The sequence below is a fragment of the Carica papaya genome, chromosome 8, assembly GCF_054855325.1.
Source record: "Carica papaya isolate Zhongbai chromosome 8, ASM5485532v1, whole genome shotgun sequence".
Lineage (NCBI taxonomy): Eukaryota > Viridiplantae > Streptophyta > Magnoliopsida > Brassicales > Caricaceae > Carica > Carica papaya.
In genome coordinates this window covers 30623575-30642532 of record NC_142316.1, presented here as the reverse complement: position 1 = coordinate 30642532, position 18958 = coordinate 30623575, and the positions used below count along the sequence as shown (strand labels likewise).

Genomic DNA, 18958 nt, shown 5'->3' with positions numbered 1-18958 from the left:
TATATTAAGTTAACGAGTAGGAGGACATCCCTATGAACCCCAGGAGTACCGGTAAGCTGGTAAAAATATAAAATGATTGTTTCTTATTATCTTCTATGTGATAAATAATAGTGTTTGAATATAAGTTTTCATAAGTTATTGTTGTGAGAGACTTGTTACATAAATATGAAATAAATGATTTTCCTTATAGTAAATTAATTTATAATAAATTAAGGAATTCATTAGTTATTTGTTTGATTTTTACCAATCTTCAGTTTTTCATATATATGATTAGTGTGATGTTCTTACTAAACTAATGTAGCTCACCTATTCATTAACTATTTCAGATCAAGAGAACCAATATTCAGATCTCAATCAACAAGAGGGTTGTGAATAGTTCACAATTCGAACTCTCTTTAAAAGTTAGTTAAGTTTGTCATAGGATGTTTAGTTATTTGCTTTTCGTTTATTTTTTTATTTTCGTTTGCTCTCTTAGAAATAATATTTATGTAGTCCTATTAGACATTTTAAATTATTGTATAAGGAATGTAAATCATAACTCTATTATTTTGTTTCCGCATTTAATTTATGAATTTATTTCTATTTAGGTTTCCGGACATTTAGATGAATAATCTCATTAATGATACTAAATTTCAAGTATGTCTCAAATAGGCCATTATATATAATCTAATAGTCAAAATAAAAATTATAATGATGGTATTAAATATCCAAAATTATTACTATAAATTTTATATAAATCAACTTAATATAATGGTAGGTGATTTCTTAATCTTTCATATAATATTGGGATGCAAATATACTTAAAGTAGACGCAAGTACATTGCTGAATCACGCTAAATATTGTATTGTTATTTTTTTATTTTATTTTGTTGTGATTGTGAGAAATTTAGAGATTAATCTCCCCAATAAGAACAAAACAAAATATATAGTCTATTTAAAATATACAACATGATATATAGTGATAAAAAATATGAACTGTCCAGTTAAAAAATAATTCATCAAACACGAAAATTAATTATTAGATAAAGACAATATTCCTTTCTCTTTTTGCACATAAATTGTTATCAAAAAAATTTTAATGTCAAAATATTAAATACGGTTGTTGTAATATTTTAAAATATTTAAATTAGTCTGCATATTTTTTTAATTGTAATTTGTATATGTTTAAAAAATTATTAATTTAATAAGCGACGGTTAATATTAATGAACACATCATTTTGACTTATATTAAATATGTCATATTTTAATTAGATTAATATTTATTTTAAATATCACATATACTTATTAATTTATTAATTTAATATAAAAAAAATTCATTTTTTAACTATTTTTAACAAAAAAATAAAAACATAAAAAAACACTTCATCTACATACGGGTCAAGTATTTATTTTATTTTATTTTTTATTTTTTAAAATTTTTGATAAAATAATTTTTTATATTAAATATGAAGTTATTAAACACATAATATTTAATATTAATATTAACTAAATTAAAATGCAATGTAATAATCCAGTAATCATTAATGTCTTTGAATTAAATTAAAATTTTTCAAAAAATATAGAGATAAAATTATATAACTATATATATGTATATATAATTATATATAAACAAATAATTTAAATTACCGGATTTTGTTTAAACCATTTTTTAATATAAAATTGCGGTTTTTATTACACTGTATTAGAAAAATAAGTAATTTATGGCAATAAACGAAATTTTAAAGGGAGAGATGAAAAAATGGAAAGATAAGAAATAGAGTAGAAGAAAATCATTTGTTTGGTTTAGTAATTTAATTTTAAGATTAGGATAACGTGTAATTTATGAATTGTCCGGCAGCCACGTCATTATTACATGAAAATTCTGTTAATATTTAATAGAAATTTTATTACCAAAAAAAAAAAAAAAAAAAACTTAAAATCACTAATTTTAAAATTTTGAAAAATCAAACATGGAAAAACAAGAAATCATTTAATGAAATAAGGACCAAAAAGGCGAATATGGCCAAACACACTCTGTCCCGATTCTCAAGGCCACAACAACCTCGCTAATTTAAAATCGACGGCCAGCGAAGCGAATATCAGCTGCGATCTAAACCAACGGTTCAGATCACTTCTCATACAAACACCGAACAGCTTAGGGTTTCATTTTCCCACTATTTGTTTCCTTCTTGCTTCCATTTCTCTCGCGGAAGTACCTAGAAATTACTCGCCAAAGAAAAAACACCACAAGCAAGCCCTTGTTTCTCTCATTTTTCATCTCCATTTACTCGGGAAAATCATGGGGAAAGGTCCAGGTCTCTACTCCGACATCGGCAAAAAAGCTAGAGGTAATTGAATGTTTCGTTACCGTTTATTTCTTTCCCACTCATTTCCTGTTGGTTAATTTTTTGGTAGTTTTTCTGATTTTCTTTTTTTTTTTCCAATTTAATTTTACAGATCTCCTCTACAAGGATTACCAGAGTGACCACAAGTTCACTCTCACCACCTATACTTCCACTGGAGTCGTGAGTTTTTATCTTCTGAATTTATTTTTGTCTTTTCCAATCGTTTGGTCTCTGCGGAAATGGTGGAAAGTGATATAGAGAAATATTTGGTTTTAATGCTTTCGGCAATCTGAAACAAGTAGGTGTAGTTGCATGGTGTTGGGCGAATTTAATTGATGATACGCTTAGGCTTTTTTGTTATATTAATCGGTATCTTTAGTTCACTCATGTTTTCTGCTACCATGTTTGGTTGCTGGAATTATCGGAAAAAGATGGAAAGACACGGTTTGTTATAATTAGGGTTTTGAGTGCTGTATCAGCTACTACATCGACGCTAATGAAATTTTAGATCAAACAGAGTTACTTTTTCTGATTTGGTGATGGTTTGTACATTATCTGTTCCCTGTTTGCCTGATCTTTTGTAAATAAGTACGAGGATCAATTGTGACTTCGTTGAGGTCTCATTATGAAGCTGGAAATTCTATTATTAACAAGTTACTATTTCATATCATTTTCTGCATGCCTCCAATTATTTTGGAGCCTAGTATTTCCACTAAAATTAATTTCTCAAAGGATAAACATCATATGCATATTTCTTCTGCTGCTTTAGATGTTGTCGATATTTTCCAAACAACGCAGGATGAACTTTTGAGGTTCACTGGCATCTTTATGCTGTGGTTGACACTCCGGGAAATTGTAATCATGTTCACTTGTAGTATTTTCCTTGTTGTTAACTTTTTTCCCTATGTTTCACTGAAAATGTGGATGTTTGTGCTGTTCTGTAGTGCTAGCTTGTGTTATGTTGGTTGACACTCCTGGAAATTGTAACCATGTTCACTTGTAGTATTTTTCTTGTTAACTTTTTTCCCTATGTTTCACTGAAAATGTGGATGTTTGTGCTGTTCTGTAGTGCTAGCTTGTGTTATGTTTTTTGATTCAAGTCTTCATGTCATTTTATCTATAAGAATCAATTTGCAAATAGGTTACTGTTGAGTGGAAGAATCATAGTTCACTTTCTGATAGTCATGTTTTTGTGCTGTTTATGGTTTCTGTTTTGAGTTTATTCAGACTTTTATTATTTTCTGATCTCCTCATTTTAAACTTCAGGCAATAACTTCAAATGGGATTAAGAAGGGTGAGCTCTTTCTTGCTGATGTGAGCACTCAGCTTAAAAACAAGAACATCACTACTGATGTAAAAGTGGACACGAAGTCAAATGTAAGCTTCAGAAATTATTTGGCAATGAGTTTTTAATGTCAATCTTTTCTCCCCCCTAATCTGACAAGACATTTACATGAATGAAGTTCTTTATTCCATTTTGACTCTTGCAGTACTGGCTTATATGATCTTATATTTCTTTGCTTCTGAAGAATGATTTCTTTGCAAAACATCTGATCCGACTCTTGTTATTTTACTTACTGCTCTGTAATGGATTTATTATTTGTGTATGGTTCCCTAATACATATATTTGTTTGTGTTTTGCATGTAGCTCTTCACCACTATTACTGTCGATGAGCCTGCACCTGGGCTGAAGACAATCTTTAGCTTTATTGTACCTGATCAGAGATCTGGCAAGGTAACAGGCTTACTATTTACTGTTCCTTGTTTACTGTTAGTTTGCAGCTTCCCGAATGGACCACCCATTAACATGATGTCTTATTTTAATGTAGGGACTTCTCACTTGATGAGTCCATTCTGTGCTAATTTAAACCTGTCTTATTGTGTTAACAGGTGGAACTCCAGTATCAACATGAGTATGCTGGAATAAGCACCAGCATTGGGCTGACTGCAAATCCTATTGTTAACTTCTCTGGTGTGATTGGAAACAATTCTGTGGCTGTTGGAACTGATCTTTCCTTTGACACTGCCACTGGAAACTTCACCAAATGCAATACTGGATTGAGCTATACCACTTCCGACCTCATTGCTTCCCTAACATTGTGAGTAGTTGTTTTATGCAGAAAAAGTGTTAATTTAATTTAAGTGTATTTCTTGTGATATTTCTTCCATCCTTTTTTCTTAATGGTTCAAATTATGTGGTCTTTTATCATTCATCAAATATTTGAATGATTAATATGTGGAAGTTCCTTGAATATTTCCCCCCTGTATATCAAGTAAAGGCAGCTCTATGCTGAAGTTTTAACAGCACTGGTGAAAATAATGTTGACTGGGTAACTAGGTTGTTCTCTTGTTTATGATTGGAATAGAGTAAGCTGCTTCTTTTGAATGTCTGGCTTGACGTAGTTCTCTTTGATTTTGACATTATTTTTGGATGACTGCAGGAATGAGAAAGCGGACACTCTGAATGCATCCTACTACCATGTTGTGAGCCCTCTGACTAATACAGCTGTTGGTGCAGAGCTGACCCACACCTTCTCAAGCAATGAAAATACTTTGACAGTTGGCACACAGCATGCACTTGACCCGTTGACCACCGTGAAGGCTCGAGTGAACAACTATGGAAGAGCGAGTGCTCTAATCCAGCATGAGTGGCGTCCAAGATCACTATTCACTATTTCTGGAGAAGTCGACACCAGGGCAATAGAGAAGAGTGCTAAGGTTGGACTGGCCTTGGCGATTAAGCAATAGGCTGAGCTAGTAGTCTTGGAATGAGTTCAACTGCTTTGAGATTTAAACTTAATAAGCTAGGGAGAAGGATTCTAAATCTTTTTTGTTTCAGTTATCTTTTGGTATCTGAATGTTGTTTCATCCGGTTTCACTTGTTTTGGTGGTTATTAGTTGTACAAAATAATTGTGGTGGTGGCAGGCACCAACGTCAACCATATCTCTAATATTTGAAATTCCTTTCCCACCCATGCCCAATTTGAGGGTTAAATTCAAATGTACTGTTGTGGAATTTTTGGTATGAATAGAGAGACTTTATTCAGTTGGTCTAATTATTCATCAGTACGGGGAGACCGTCTTTGGAATAATTACATAATGAACTTTAACTCGTTTAATATGACTGTATGGAAATTTATTTGAAAGTCTATTTCTAAGTGAAATAAACTATGAGCCTGCAAAATATTTTTTGATTTTGTGTTTTTTTTGTAGCCCATTGTTAATTGTGGTCTATCCGTTGTTCAATCTGTATGTTGAAAGGATGTGTTTATGGACTGTCTACAATTTATTTTGTTATTGTGAAGTACTTTGGACTCTTTCTGAAATGATATTCACTAGTTCACTTTTATCTAGAATTCTTTAGTTATTTATTTTTATTATTTTAAAAATAATATACACTATTTTATAACATAAATAAGTGCAGATTTATTTAATTTTTTTGTATGATTTTGAATTTATTCAAAAATGAAAAGTTTTTAACTATTTTTTCTTCTTGTTTTTGCATTTTCCAACTTTAATAGAATTTAGAATTTATGCTTAAATTTTATTAAAAGTAATTTAAAGTTACCGTTTAAAATTAAAAATAATAGTTATAAAAATTTAAATTTTACAGTTTATTGTAAATACACTTTTAAGTAATATTTTTTTTATTAATATTGAGATAATATGTGATATTTTACTCTTTTAATACTCATTACTAAATAATTGATATCTTATAGGTAAATCTCGTGGCTATCTCTGCGCTTCCACTTCTTTATCATTGAGTGGTTATGTAGAGACTTTTGTCAATAATCCAAGTTGTCATACTTTTGATGATTAAGCTTATCTTCTGTTGTCTCACTAGCTAACTTTGACTCATGTTATTTTGAGATCATATCTAGTATTCATAATTTGTCTTGATTTGGTATTGTTCCTGAGACCTGCACAGAAACAATGTTATACCTTTAAATGTCCCGTTAATTATTAACTCAGTGTGTTTCAAGAATAATCAACTAACTCTATGTTCAAGTAACACTTCATTCTAACCACAATTTATCCGTTGATTCTTAAAACATCAGTTGGTTTGGATATCCACTTTGTTTCACCCAAGTTTCATCTAAGTCATAGATAGATAATTTAGGTTCAGGTTTATTAGCAATGACAATTACCCTAAGAAGAGTCGCTTTCACTATGACTGATGGATTCCCTTAATCAAACCACTGACTATTAGTCATTGACTCATTCTTTAACAAGCAAGCGGTTAGAGACTTGGACTTATCTTACTGATTGGGAGCTTACGACTTCATATTCTGTTTCACTTCTCAATGAGGGTTCGTTTCACCCTTCCCGCCATAATGCTACTGTCATCAATCACCCAGTAGTATTTATCTTTGCAAGGTAGTCCTTACTAATTCACACGGGATTTCACGTACCTCATGCTACTAAGGTTAAAACATAAATTAGTAATTTTTTAGGATATGTGACTCTCACCATCTAAGATGCAACATTCTACTGTTTTATTTTGGCAGCATGATGTTTTTATTGATCTCCTACAATCTCATTTTTACGATTTAGATTATACCCATTTCGCTTGTCGCTAGTAAAAGAATCGTTTTTGCTTTCTCTTCCTCTAGCTATTAAGATGTCTCAATTCGTCAGGATTTCTCGTCTGTCCATGAATTCAACAACAATTATAAAGGTTAACCTATTCGTAAATTTTTAATTTTAAGTTTATTTTCAACTCCTCGAAATATTTTGTCACTTACTATGTCATTCCTTATCACTACGTGTCTAGATATCCCCCATAAACTTTTTCTCGTTTGAACCTCATCTTTAACTTTAAGATCATCTTATCCTAAGGTATTGATGAATGAAATGATCTTATTTTATCAATGTTTATGAATAAAAAATCATAGATCAAACTGGCAAATTAGAAAAAGTTGGTACTATCATATTATTTTGTATCAGCTTAGTTTACAAAATGGGGATAAATAGACTCGAACTACTGACATCCACTACAGTGTTAATCACTAACCTATCAAACCCCATATTGATTCTATTATAAAGACAAATGATAGATAATAATTACTCTTCAAATACAACTTACAAAGATAATACATGATATTACGACTTCAATCCCAGTTCTTCCTCCTTCAAGGAAAAATAATATAAGAGTTGCTTCGTAAATTTATAAACTTCTTAAGTCTAAAAGTTATAGATTGTTACTAATTATTTTTTATATTTTCTTTTACTAACAAGAAATTATCACATGACAATTTACAATTTTCTTTTTACTGATAAGAAATTGTAAATTGTCACGTGTGAAAATTTTGAATCATCTTCCGTGTATAAAAGAAAATTTCAAAAAATCATTTTTGCTTATCTTTTACTAGTATATGCACACACGTATACAGATACAATACATATTACATGCATTATATATATATGTAATTATAAAGAAACAACTTAGGCTGTAGTCTTGTGTAAATGTCATGTTTGTTACATTTCTTTGCGACCTATGCGAGCCAACACTCTCCAGGTGAATAACTTGTTTTCTTACACGTCAAAGCGATAAGCTTTATTCTCAAATCTCAAGTACCTATTTAATCTTTTGCTGGTATCATTTAAAGAATAAGCAACTGAATATCCAAATCCATAAAATCTCGTACAAACCTCTTCTTTAAAAACCCCATTGTTTACAACTATACTGCATTATTTATTCATAAAACTGTAATATATCTATTGACATACAACGACCAAAGACGGCCAAGCCAAAAGTCGCCCTTTCCAGAGCGCAATCAACTAGGCTATCCATTATTCCGTATAAATCAGAAATGCATGATAAAAGAAAACCAGATGAAGCCTCCGATTATATACCATTGGAAACTCCTATCAACATCTTATAACAATATCACAAGACACAATTCAATACTATGAACATAAGAGCGTCATGCATGTAATTCCCCTATTTATATCAAAGAGAAAATATGAAGGCAGAATAGATAATACCACCTAGCAAAATTCTAGGCTTGAATCAGCGAGTAGTAGTATTAGCCTGAAGAAGACCGTCCCTGATCTGTGAAGCAATGTCTCTTACAGCACCCGGTCCATGGGGAATGAAAACAGAGTTAGACTTTGAAGCTGCACCTATCTCCTTCATGGTGTCAAAGTACTGGGTCACCAAAACCATGTCCATGACATCCTTCGATGTTGTACCAGGTACACTTTCAGAGAAGGCTAGCACACTGTCTCTTAGCCCATCAACTATGGCCTGTCTCTGCCGAGCTATCCCGAGACCCGCTAGATACTTGGATTCTGCATCTCCCTCAGCTTTCTTGATCTGCAAAATCTTCTCTGCTTCAGCTTTATCATTTGCTGCCACTCTCATTCTAGCAGCTGCACATTACCAAATTAAAAAAGAGTATATATTAAACATTCCATTTCATATAATGAATTAGCTTACTGGGTCTCCCTTTCTGAGAATTCTTTGTTTGTCTTTTTCTATGAAGACATGCTTTGTTTGTTCATAAAGAAATGTATGCAGGGATATAATGCATTCTCCCAAAGAACTCAGAACTTGTGTGCAACCAGGCCATACTGGCCACTAAGGTCAATCCACCAACTAGATGTCATAGTCGTGGTGCATACAGTACCAGACTAGAGAAAACTTAATCTCAGAGCCCACCATCCTGTGGGGTTAGTTACAAGTTGACATGAAAATGACTTACTCACACTAATTTGTTAGATCTAACAACTGAAGTATAGCAACCAGAACAACTTATTTTAAAGTGCTAGTCAGAAAGAAGAAGAAAGCAACAGCAATTAAATATGCTTTGCTAATTAAGATACAGAAATAAATACCAGCGTTTATCTCATTCATTGCTCTCTTTACATGTTCATCTGGTTCAATATCCACTATGAGAGTCTGAACTATCTCAAATCCATAATGCGACATGGCCTACACATAAAAAGAGATCAAAGGCATGACAAAGTACATTTAGTTTCTGCAATTGCATTTATATCAACCAATTCAAGACAGATAGAAGAGTACCTTCTCAAGTTCATCTTCCACAGCTTTGGCAATCTCGTTCTTTTGTGCAAAAGAGGAATCCAAGTCCAACCTTGGAACACTAGCCCTAATAACTGAACCAACATATAACTAGGTTTGTCATAAAGAACCTAAATCCTATATTCGTCTTGCAATAACTAAGAATAGAAAAAAATAGCTAAAACTAAATATATGGCTTAAGAAAACAGAGAAAATAGAAAACAAAAGTAGTGGATCTGTACCATCAAAAACGTAGGCTTGAATCTGTGCTCTGGTATTGCTAAGTTTGTAGAAAGCATCTGCAGCTTTGTCAGCTAACGCTCGGTATTGAATGGAAGCAACCACTGTAACAAACACGTTATCCTGAACAAATACCATAAACCACAATAAATTCAGTGAAGAATGCACTTCTGACACCAAGATGAAGATATCATTTCTTATGTTTAGGATAAAAATAGCAGTTGTTACTGGTGACATTCACAGGACAGAGACAACAGGAATCCAATCAATCTCTCCAGAAAGTACTTATGGCTTGGGAAGAACAAAATGCACTATCATGAGTAAATTATTCCTTGTCAGAGATGCAATAACTTTTAAATTGATTTGCAACTCCTTTGCACCTCATACTTTAACAGGAAAAGAAAAGATTGCATCAATGACAAAGGAAGGTGTTAGTGTATAAAAAATTTCTCCATCTCATGTCCTGAAGTTGAGAGAATCGCAGTCTGTATAAGGAGCAACTACCATTTCTCACAAGGAAATAAACTTTTACGAACTGAATCTCACTTGAGCACAGCTCAAACTCTCACCAAAGATATCAACCTCTCACCACATTTTTGGTACCACCTATTGGAGTTTGTAATCAACAGCTTGCCAGCGAACCGTACAGTCTAGGGGACTATATTTCCTTATAGATTCCCTTAGTTGAAGGGCTACGTTAGCGTACAAAAAAATCCTCTATCAGTTTGAGTTGAAAGAATTATCTTCCTTAACAACAGAGTTTAACCTCTTTCTAAGGAACTTGTTCAATATCAAAATTTTAACAAGACGACATTTCACTTGGATATGAGCCAAATTCTTACCTCATAAAAGGAAAAGAAACTAGCTAGAGCCTATATGGTTTAGTTTTTGAGTGTTTTATGACCACAAAACTTCATTTTCTCCTTAATTATGAATCACTTGATTTTGCTAAGCATAGAAGAATCAAGATGCACTTACATTCATATGATCATAGAGCAGCATATAAACTACATTTTCTAAGTGCCAAAACCAGGTTTTCTTACAAGCAAGCCAATTATGATTTTATTTTTTTAAAAAAGATATGGTTGCTGTTAGTGAAGTGATATTAATGATGCAAGAAACCTTAGTTTTCGTTTCACAACGGACATCCAACTGTTGCACACGTAACGAGAGATGACCTGCCAACTGGCTCCCCAAACACCAAGGCAAACAGTGACAACCAGGCTCCAGAACATCATCAAACTTCCCAAAGGTTTCTTTAATTGCTACAGTAGACTGGTCAACTTGAACACAACCAAGAACTTGTCCCATTTTCTGATTAACCAAGCAGAGAAACAGATATGAAAAGTGAACAGTAATCCATAGAGGAAATTTAAGAGGCTCAATTGGAATTGACATAAGTATCTCAAAACATAGATTACAATCCTCATTAAAGCACTACTGTAGTCCAACTTAACGCTTTGAAAAGAAAACATGCCACATGACCTAAAATAATTCAATTAACACAGAGAATTGTGCTTGAAATGAATTATAGTTTCCAATAGAAGTCGTAAACTTGCCTTTAGGGATGCATGTCTCACATAATCCTGAAGAGATAAAACAAGAAGAGAGGTGGAGAAAACAGGGAAAGGGAAACATACAAGCTTGTAAGTGATTAAAGTTACCTATATTCAAGCAACAAGAAGATTGAGAAAATGGGTTTGGCTGGTCAACTAGTCAGATACTCCAGGAGTCTATTACTCTACAATATCAGCAGTACAACTAATCTACTTCATATTAGAATCCAGTGTATTCAAGTGCTTTGAGCTAAAACTTGAGATGCTACTGTTCACCTCTCACCTTGGCCAAAACAAATTGATAACTTTAATCGAAAATACTTTTTTAAATTTTGTAATGATCAATTAATATGTTTGCACTTTCTAGATCATCTTAAAAAGTGGCAAATGATTTTAATTGAATGACCAAGGAACAAACAGCTTCTTTGAAATAATTGTCTAAATTCATATCAATTCAAACAATCATCTTCTCCAAATTCCTTTTTGGAATTTAAACACACTATGAAATAAAATTCTTTTGGGATATGAAAAACTCTCCATAATGGAAAAAATAAGTCATTAACATAGGAAAAAGAAAGGCAGGACAACAGAAGCAATTCGACCAAAGGGAGTAGGTGGATCGGGCCTGCAGTTACGATATAAAACTAGGCCATAGTGCAAAACATTTCTGAGAATGATTCTGATAGTTCTAACTTTGAAAAAACAGAAACACCATATTGACAGAGAAGTCACAAAACCAACTCATTCCAAAGCAACAACCAGAGAAAGAAAGTTAACAGTGTCAAATGTAATCTTTTCAATGTTTTATGCTAAAACCTTTATTATCATCTAACTAACAGGTAAATCACATTAGTAATCTTTTTCCCTTAAGAAAAAGCAGTTTCCACCTGGATGAAAATATAACAAAAACAGGTAAAAGTCATAACATAAATCTGACAACTAACAGAACCACCCGCCAAAGCCAGAAGGAAACTGCTGAAACACTATCCAGATTATATAACTGGAAATGACTTAAAGAAATAATGCGTCACTTTTGAAGGATAACAATTAGAAATAATCACCTTCAATGTAAACTTAAGGATCAACAAGGTCCTTGCAACTCAGTGCTCGTAAAGAAGAATGTTCTGGTTATATAATTAAAGGTGTGAAAAGCAAGAAAAAGAAAGATTGTTCCTACGCTCCTTGATTATATCCGCTTATTTATCCCACAGGAGTTGACTCGAAATGGGAATACAATTCAACGCAGCCAACCATTTAAAGTATATTTTAAGTGATAAGATGTAAACCCGAGGCGTGCGCCCAAAGTGCATGTATCTTTTTAAATGTTGAATTGGTCAACAATGTAAAAAGAAACTAATAATGGTTTTACAGATAATGACAACAACTATTCCAAAGAACAGTGACAGGTAGCAACGAACAAATTGCAAGCAAAACTCAGCTAATGAACCATGACTATATTTATATACACATACGACATATTATACAATCGCGAGATTAAGTACGTATTTGAGGTTTCAAACAGCAGAAAATATCCAATCCGCAGATGAAATTACACTTACCAAAAGAGTCTTGCAGACCAAATTGCTTTCAAAAACTTAATTCAGAATATCCAAAAATTATGTCAAAATAATCAGCTTCGCCGAAATTTCAGAATCTTCTAGTCATCCACGAAACTCCTAATGTCTTGAATACAATTTCCATACAATTACAGTAGAATACTCAAATAAAAGAATAAATCAGAAAACAGATAACCAGCCCCAGTATCCACCAGCACCACCAAGAGAAACTCAGAAATGGAAAACCTGGCTTACCTATCAATTTCTGAGGTAGAAAGTTCCGGGTTAGCGAACCGAGCGAGAGATGAAGAAGATTTCAAAATTAGAGAGTTAGACGCAAGCGATGGCAACGCGTATCAAGGTTTATTTGGCTATAGGATTGGAATTTTCCGGGAAACTGTTTCCTTTGGTTGAACTGTCCGCCCCTTGCTTTCTTCTTGTTGCGCCAAAAAGAGCGAGCGCCTCCACAAGAGGCAAATTTCATTACGATGTAGTTAATTTTTTAATATGTTAAAAGACAACAGTTATCTGTCTGTTTAATATATGATAATTAATTAAAATATTTTAAATATAAAAATAAATATGAGTATGATAAGATTATTACGTCATTAATTTTTAGTTTATTACAAATTTTTGAATAACTATTCTTAATCACTTTTATGTTCTTTTAATTTTTATTTATATAACTTTTTATATAATTATGAAAATTATATTTTATACATACCATACATTACTATCCAATTATATAATGTATCAATAAGAAGACGAAAACAATAAGTTGGTAATTATTATTTCAATTTTTGGTTAAATTAGTAATTATATTTTTTAAAATTTTTTGATGAACTCACCATTAAAACTGTTAAAGGGGACCATCTATGTATAGTTTGCTGCAACTTCAAATATGTATACATGTATATGTATAGCTTGCTGTTACATATATCCACAACTTCCTATTGTGTATTTTCAGAAAAAATGGAATAAGGTTTAGCTAGATGAAAAGTTATGCTTTGTCTAGTTTACTGCAAGTGTCTAAGTTTGGTTTTCCCCTCTATTTTCTGGGATAATACTTTAGGTACTAAAGCTCTTAGGCATTTTACATATATATACACACACATATATACGCGTAGATATTAAATGTTTTCTCTTGCATTTTTTTTATTATATTTGATTTTTTTTTATATAAAGAAAATAATACAAACCAAAATAAGAAAAATGCAAAAACAAACTTAGAACTTACATATTCTAAATGATCAGATTCCAATGAAGTCCTCTCTCATGATGTTCAAGAGCTCTTGAAAAAGGTATTGCATATAATAAGATCTATGGGGTTAGGAGAAAGCCCGATTCACCAAGTAGTCCGTACAGCGATTTCTCTCACGGTACACATATTGTATATTTACATTTTAATTTTTTAAAAGTCGTTTTGATAACTAAAATCATATTGGAATTAACATTGATTGGAATCAACTTTTTGTTGAGAACTCTATTTAAGATTTGAACCACATGTACACTATCAATCTCCAAGATAACATTACGTTACGAGAACTCAGGTTCCAAATCAAATCCAGACCATCCAGAGCCCCCCAAAACTAGGCCTATAAGACGGAGCAGGTGTCAATGTTCCAGAAATGACTCCCAAGCCACCAACCATTGTTACCTCTACCAATCCCACCCGCACAAGCCATATTGATGCTCCTACGAAGTGCCTCATCCGTATTGATCTTGATTCAATTCTAAGGTGATAGTATCCAACTGATGAGTTTTTTATCTTTTCGAGCGTGACAACCATATATAATCATATTAATAATAGAGGTATAAAAAGTGTACTCAGTCATTCTAAAAATTTATTGTTTTAACTCCTCCAAACTGGATGGATTACCACCAAACACAATTATTTTGTTATTTTCATATCAACTAGCATGTGATGTCAAATACAATTTTCGAATTTATGAAAGACGAGCACTAACTATACTTATTTTAAAGATTAACATTAAGTCAATTATCAAAGTAGACGCCGAAGAAATTATGGTATGACGTCTGGAAGATAATTTTCAGTCAAAGACTCTTCACCCGGTGATACTCCCTCAAAACATTGTTGAGATCTTCAATACCAAGCCCACAAACATTACAAACAGGATCACCCGCCATGTGCTTGCGAACCTGTTCCTCATTCACTAACACAAAGTCTAACAACATTAGCAGCAAATTAAAAAGTGGACCTAGATCATAAATTTCTTAACGAATTTAAATTAAATTAACTAAAAATTAAGACGATAATTAATTTAAATTAGTAGAAAAACTTGATCATCATTTAAGGAGTTGGTAGCGTCAAGGCGAAGAGGGAGAGAAGGTGACGTACGGAACCAAAGATACAAAAAAAAAAAAAAAAAAAAAAAAACAGATTATAAAAAATACACTTTCGGATAAAACTAAGATGTCCTTCTGGTCTTGATGACGTGTCTTTATTTTTACAAAATGAACCTTTTTAATTAATTAAGAAAAATGAAAAACTTAATCCAATTAATTACAATAGAAATAAAATAAACCAATTTTAATTATTTTAACTAATAAAATCGAGTGTACAAATAATTTTTTTCTGTACAAAATACTTATTAGTATAAAACTATTTTTCCAATAAAATTAAATTTTATTGCAGAATGAAATTATAATAAAATTTAGAACTAACAAAGTTAAATAATTATAAAATTAAAATTATTTTTACTAAACAATTAAATATGATAAATTAAGAAGAACTTCTCTCACTATGTCATAATAAATAATAATAATAGATTATTACGCCACGTGGCATCCGGAGAAGTTCCAGATAAACACGAAACCGTGCCCGCAACATCAAATTTGCAAAAGGTACAGGAGGAAGTAGAGTCCATGAAAATTGCCAGAATGATTTCTCTGCATTCGTCAGTCATCAAAACCACTCTTCATCAATCTTCAACCTTCCGATCCTTGCACTCTCTTCAACCAAAATCCCCACATTTCATCTCCTTCAACTGTGATTCTTCACTTCCCTTTCCCGCTGGAAACCCGATTGTCACTTGCAAGCGTCGTCTCTCTGTCGTTTCTGCATCCAAAATGGACCGACCCGATTTTCAGGTTCTCCTGTACTTTTCATTATAGTAAAGAGAAACTGTGTGGTGGTTCAGAGATTTGCCTTGTTAATGATTTCTGACGCTGTTTTTATTATTATTATTGTTATTTTTATTTTTTTCCCTCGTGTTTAAAGCAATCATGGTGTTCTTTTTTTCCCTTCAATTCTAGGGAAGCGAATCGTTCTTCAGGAGTGTGTTAGGAAGTATGGAAACGGTGTATCTTGATAGGAATCCTACAGCGAAAGCGATCCTTGAGCTTGTCTCGTCTTTCGGCAATGATCAAATTTGTTATGATCATCTCGCGTTTAGGACATTTGGAGTATGCCTACTCTAGATTAAGTTCAATTTATTTATTGTTTCGTTTCTTTCTATCTGATAATTAATTTGGTAAATTGATGTTTAGCCATTTTTCTCTTGTCGAAATTGTAGGTGAATGGTTACGGGATTGATTCTGTGGCAAGTTTTTTCACGGATTATGGGTATACACCAAAGGAGGAGCTGAGATTTCCGGCAAAGAAACTGAAAGCATTATGGTTTTCTCCTCCCAGCATCCCTGTTCCTGATGGTGGCAGCGGTATTAGTGGGCCTCCTTTGCCTAGAGTATTCATATCAGAGCTTCTTGTGGATCAAATGAGTCCACAAACCCAGGTGAGTATTGGGTTATTTCACACCTTCGCTTTTGTCTCTTTTCTGATGGATTCAAATCTTAATCGTCTTGGATTCCTTTCCTTCTTGATTTTGATTTCCTTTTAGTAGCATCAGCTTCATACCAAAGAATCGCGGCTTTCTTTGTTTAGTAGAACATGAAGGGCTATCTCTATTGATGAATGCCAACGATAGAAATATAATCAACTGGATCTACAAAGTTAGGGAATTGCAGCTGAACCTTCTTCTACAATTTTGTAATCCTGCCTTATCATAGTCAAATTTTCTCGATTCATGAATTTGGTACTTATACTTGATTTGAGGTCTGGCTGGGATAGATGGGATTGCCAAGTGAAAATCTAGCTGAGAGCTGTTAGTATCTTGTGATACTGCTACTTATTGGCATGATCATCTTATGCATATGTGACTATAGCAAAAATTGAGTGATTATTGTACCTTGCACTGAACTGCAACGTTTTCTAATATGTTGTTTACTTGCTTTATCCTTGTTGATTTGTTCATTTTCCAGTTGGCAGTGTCTGTAAATGATTGTGCTCATTTATTACATTGAACTTGAAATTTTTGCTTTCTACATTCAGGAAATAATCAGGAAATGTACCTCAGCTTCTGGCAGAGGAAATAAGCACGCTGCTCTTTCAAGTGCTCTGGGATATTTAACTTGGGAGAAGCCCTTATATACTGAGTTCAAACAATTGGCTAGGTATTCTTTTTTGTTCTTTTTATGAACCGAGCTCATTAATGTCACCAAAAGTCTATATGGCAAAATTTGTAATGCAGCACTTGCAACTGATATCCTTGTGCATCGCTGTGATACCAATTAGGGTTGTGCTGTCTAATCCTGTTTGTTGTAATTATAATGTTAGAGCCTAAAAATTCAAGTTCCTAAAGTGTTTTGCATTATTATTAAATAGGGAAAGTGAATATGCTGCCTGGACGCTTGTGAATGGATATGCACTTAACCATGTGACTATTTCAGTTCATCGTCTAAAATCTCACTTGAATAACATCAAAAGCCTCAACCAATTTATTGAAGAGAAGGGATTCAAGCTGAATTCTGAAGGAGGGGTTCTAAAAGGTTTGTTATTTGGTTTGCAATGCTTTTGCTTCATTTTGTTTGCAAGGATATTTTAGGGAATTAGTATTACTGAGCTGGGAAAAATTAGTTTTGGAGCTATCTTGTGGCGGTTTTACATTCCCCACCTGATCCATTCTTCATCAAAACAGTGAGCCCTGACGGTCTGTTGCAGCAAAGCTCAACTGTAGCAGATTCAATTCAGTTCTATTTTTCTGATGGTGTCACTGAGTCAGTCCCCTGTTCGTACATTGAGTTTGCGGAACGACTTGTGCTGCCTCAATATAAAGATCTACCGGACAGAGAGGTAATATAACTATTTTACCCATTGCTTTCGCCTAGAAAAGGATGTTTCAATTATCACGTGTTCCGTGTTGCACAACATTACTGACTATAGTCTCACAAATCTAAACATGATCAATTTTAGCTGTTTTGCCACTTGGTTATTACATAATCAGTTGTTATCTTCTATTCGTGACTTCATCACAGGTTGAAGAGTTCCACAGGCGAGATGGATTCGAAGTTGGAAATGCTGACAAAATATTTGAGAGCACATCCAAGGAGCAGCTCACCAGGAGAGCTGCCTGAGATACAAATTACTTGACATTATATTATGATGAGTTCACACATGTAGGAATGGGATACATCTAGCTGGATGTAGAGTCTGAGTTGCTGCTGTAAACATACAGCATTTGGAAAAAAAAAATGAAAGAGGGGTTAAATCGTGTAAGTAAAATATGAATCAACAATCAACATATGATTAATGTATGTACATTATGACAAGCCAAAAGTAACAACTTTTAGCTTTTATGCTCTTATTACTCATTATGCCTCTTCACTCGGGAACTCTACTGATGGCAGATCCCAATTTCTGGATTGATTCTATTCAAACCTTGTTTCTCTTTTGAAGAGAGATTTATGCAATAGCTAAATTGACTATATATTATTTTCCATGTGTCTCTTTTCCGGACGATAGTGAAGATCCAAGTAGATAAAATTTTATGACATTTCTTTAAGAATTGGTAGTTCTACAAGTTTTAATTTTTATTTCATCTAAAATAAATAAGAGCACTTGTTTGGCTCGGATAATGATAACCTGCTGAGTTGCAGAGGTGATGTGGCTCAAATGAGGATAACGTAAACCTGCCATTTCATCGAAGCAATATAAAAAAAAAAAAAAAAAAAAAAAGTTTTTCCTGATTTAATGCCAGCATTAATTAAATTCCAAGGCGTAATAACCCTACATTCTGGCGAGAGTACGTTGTCCCTGGAATTATTAAAGGAGTTGTTTGGTTCCCCAATTATTATATCCTGGGGTTGGGTCAAGAACGTCGGCCTGAACAGAAACAAAGCGGAGAATTTATTCCCCATGGATATATATAACAAGGACAGGAATTAAATATCTCAAAA

At 33.0% G+C, this 18958-nt stretch overlaps 3 protein-coding genes across 6 annotated transcripts; 2 read left to right on the top strand and 1 right to left on the bottom strand.

The window, feature by feature from the left end:
* The first annotated feature begins 2147 nt into the window (after nt 1-2147).
* VDAC1 (voltage dependent anion channel 1) lies at nt 2148-5380 on the top strand. Its single transcript, XM_022052994.2, has 6 exons — nt 2148-2327; nt 2437-2504; nt 3591-3701; nt 3973-4059; nt 4215-4423; nt 4766-5380. The coding sequence occupies exons 1-6, from the start codon at nt 2279-2281 to the stop codon at nt 5070-5072; spliced, it is 831 nt and encodes a 276-aa protein (XP_021908686.1). The 5' UTR covers nt 2148-2278; the 3' UTR covers nt 5073-5380.
* A 2615-nt stretch (nt 5381-7995) lies between these two features.
* On the bottom strand, nt 7996-13194 carry LOC110822634 (hypersensitive-induced response protein 2). 4 transcript variants are annotated; one of them, XM_022052785.2, is made up of 7 exons: nt 12959-13194; nt 12707-12830; nt 10714-10905; nt 9594-9714; nt 9355-9446; nt 9165-9261; nt 7996-8699 (listed from the first exon to the last, which is right to left on the bottom strand). In XM_022052785.2, the coding sequence occupies exons 3-7, from the start codon at nt 10900-10902 to the stop codon at nt 8338-8340; spliced, it is 861 nt and encodes a 286-aa protein (XP_021908477.1). In that variant the 5' UTR covers nt 10903-10905; nt 12707-12830; nt 12959-13194; the 3' UTR covers nt 7996-8337. The 4 variants fall into 4 exon arrangements, with proteins under 4 accessions (XP_021908477.1, XP_021908476.1, XP_021908475.1 ...); XM_022052784.2 differs by lacking the exon at nt 12707-12830 and having other exon boundaries at nt 12959-13193; XM_022052783.2 differs by lacking the exons at nt 12707-12830; nt 12959-13194 and adding an exon at nt 12209-12684.
* Nucleotides 13195-15550: 2356 nt separating this feature from the next.
* Nucleotides 15551-18373, top strand: LOC110822850 (2-oxoadipate dioxygenase/decarboxylase, chloroplastic). The gene is made up of 7 exons (XM_022053078.2): nt 15551-15814; nt 15980-16129; nt 16240-16458; nt 17055-17176; nt 17388-17551; nt 17701-17855; nt 18038-18373. Exons 1-7 carry the CDS (start codon nt 15590-15592, stop codon nt 18134-18136), a joined length of 1134 nt encoding a protein of 377 aa, XP_021908770.1. The 5' UTR covers nt 15551-15589; the 3' UTR covers nt 18137-18373.
* Nucleotides 18374-18958: the final 585 nt, after the last annotated feature.

Coding starts and splice junctions, on each gene's coding strand:
- VDAC1 (XM_022052994.2), top strand. CDS start 2,279: ATGGGGAAAGGTCCAGGTCTCTACTCCGACATCGGCAAAAAAGCTAGA. Junction 2,328..2,436: donor CATCGGCAAAAAAGCTAGAG/GTAATTGAATGT, acceptor TTAATTTTACAG/ATCTCCTCTACAAGGATTAC. Junction 3,702..3,972: donor AAGTGGACACGAAGTCAAAT/GTAAGCTTCAGA, acceptor TTTTGCATGTAG/CTCTTCACCACTATTACTGT.
- LOC110822634 (XM_022052785.2), bottom strand. CDS start 10,902: ATGGGACAAGTTCTTGGTTGTGTTCAAGTTGACCAGTCTACTGTAGCA. Junction 9,715..10,713: donor GTTGTGAAACGAAAACTAAG/GTTTCTTGCATC, acceptor GTATTTGTTCAG/GATAACGTGTTTGTTACAGT. Junction 9,262..9,354: donor TGGAAGATGAACTTGAGAAG/GTACTCTTCTAT, acceptor TTTTATGTGTAG/GCCATGTCGCATTATGGATT.
- LOC110822850 (XM_022053078.2), top strand. CDS start 15,590: ATGAAAATTGCCAGAATGATTTCTCTGCATTCGTCAGTCATCAAAACC. Junction 16,459..17,054: donor AAATGAGTCCACAAACCCAG/GTGAGTATTGGG, acceptor TTCTACATTCAG/GAAATAATCAGGAAATGTAC. Junction 17,856..18,037: donor AAGATCTACCGGACAGAGAG/GTAATATAACTA, acceptor ACTTCATCACAG/GTTGAAGAGTTCCACAGGCG.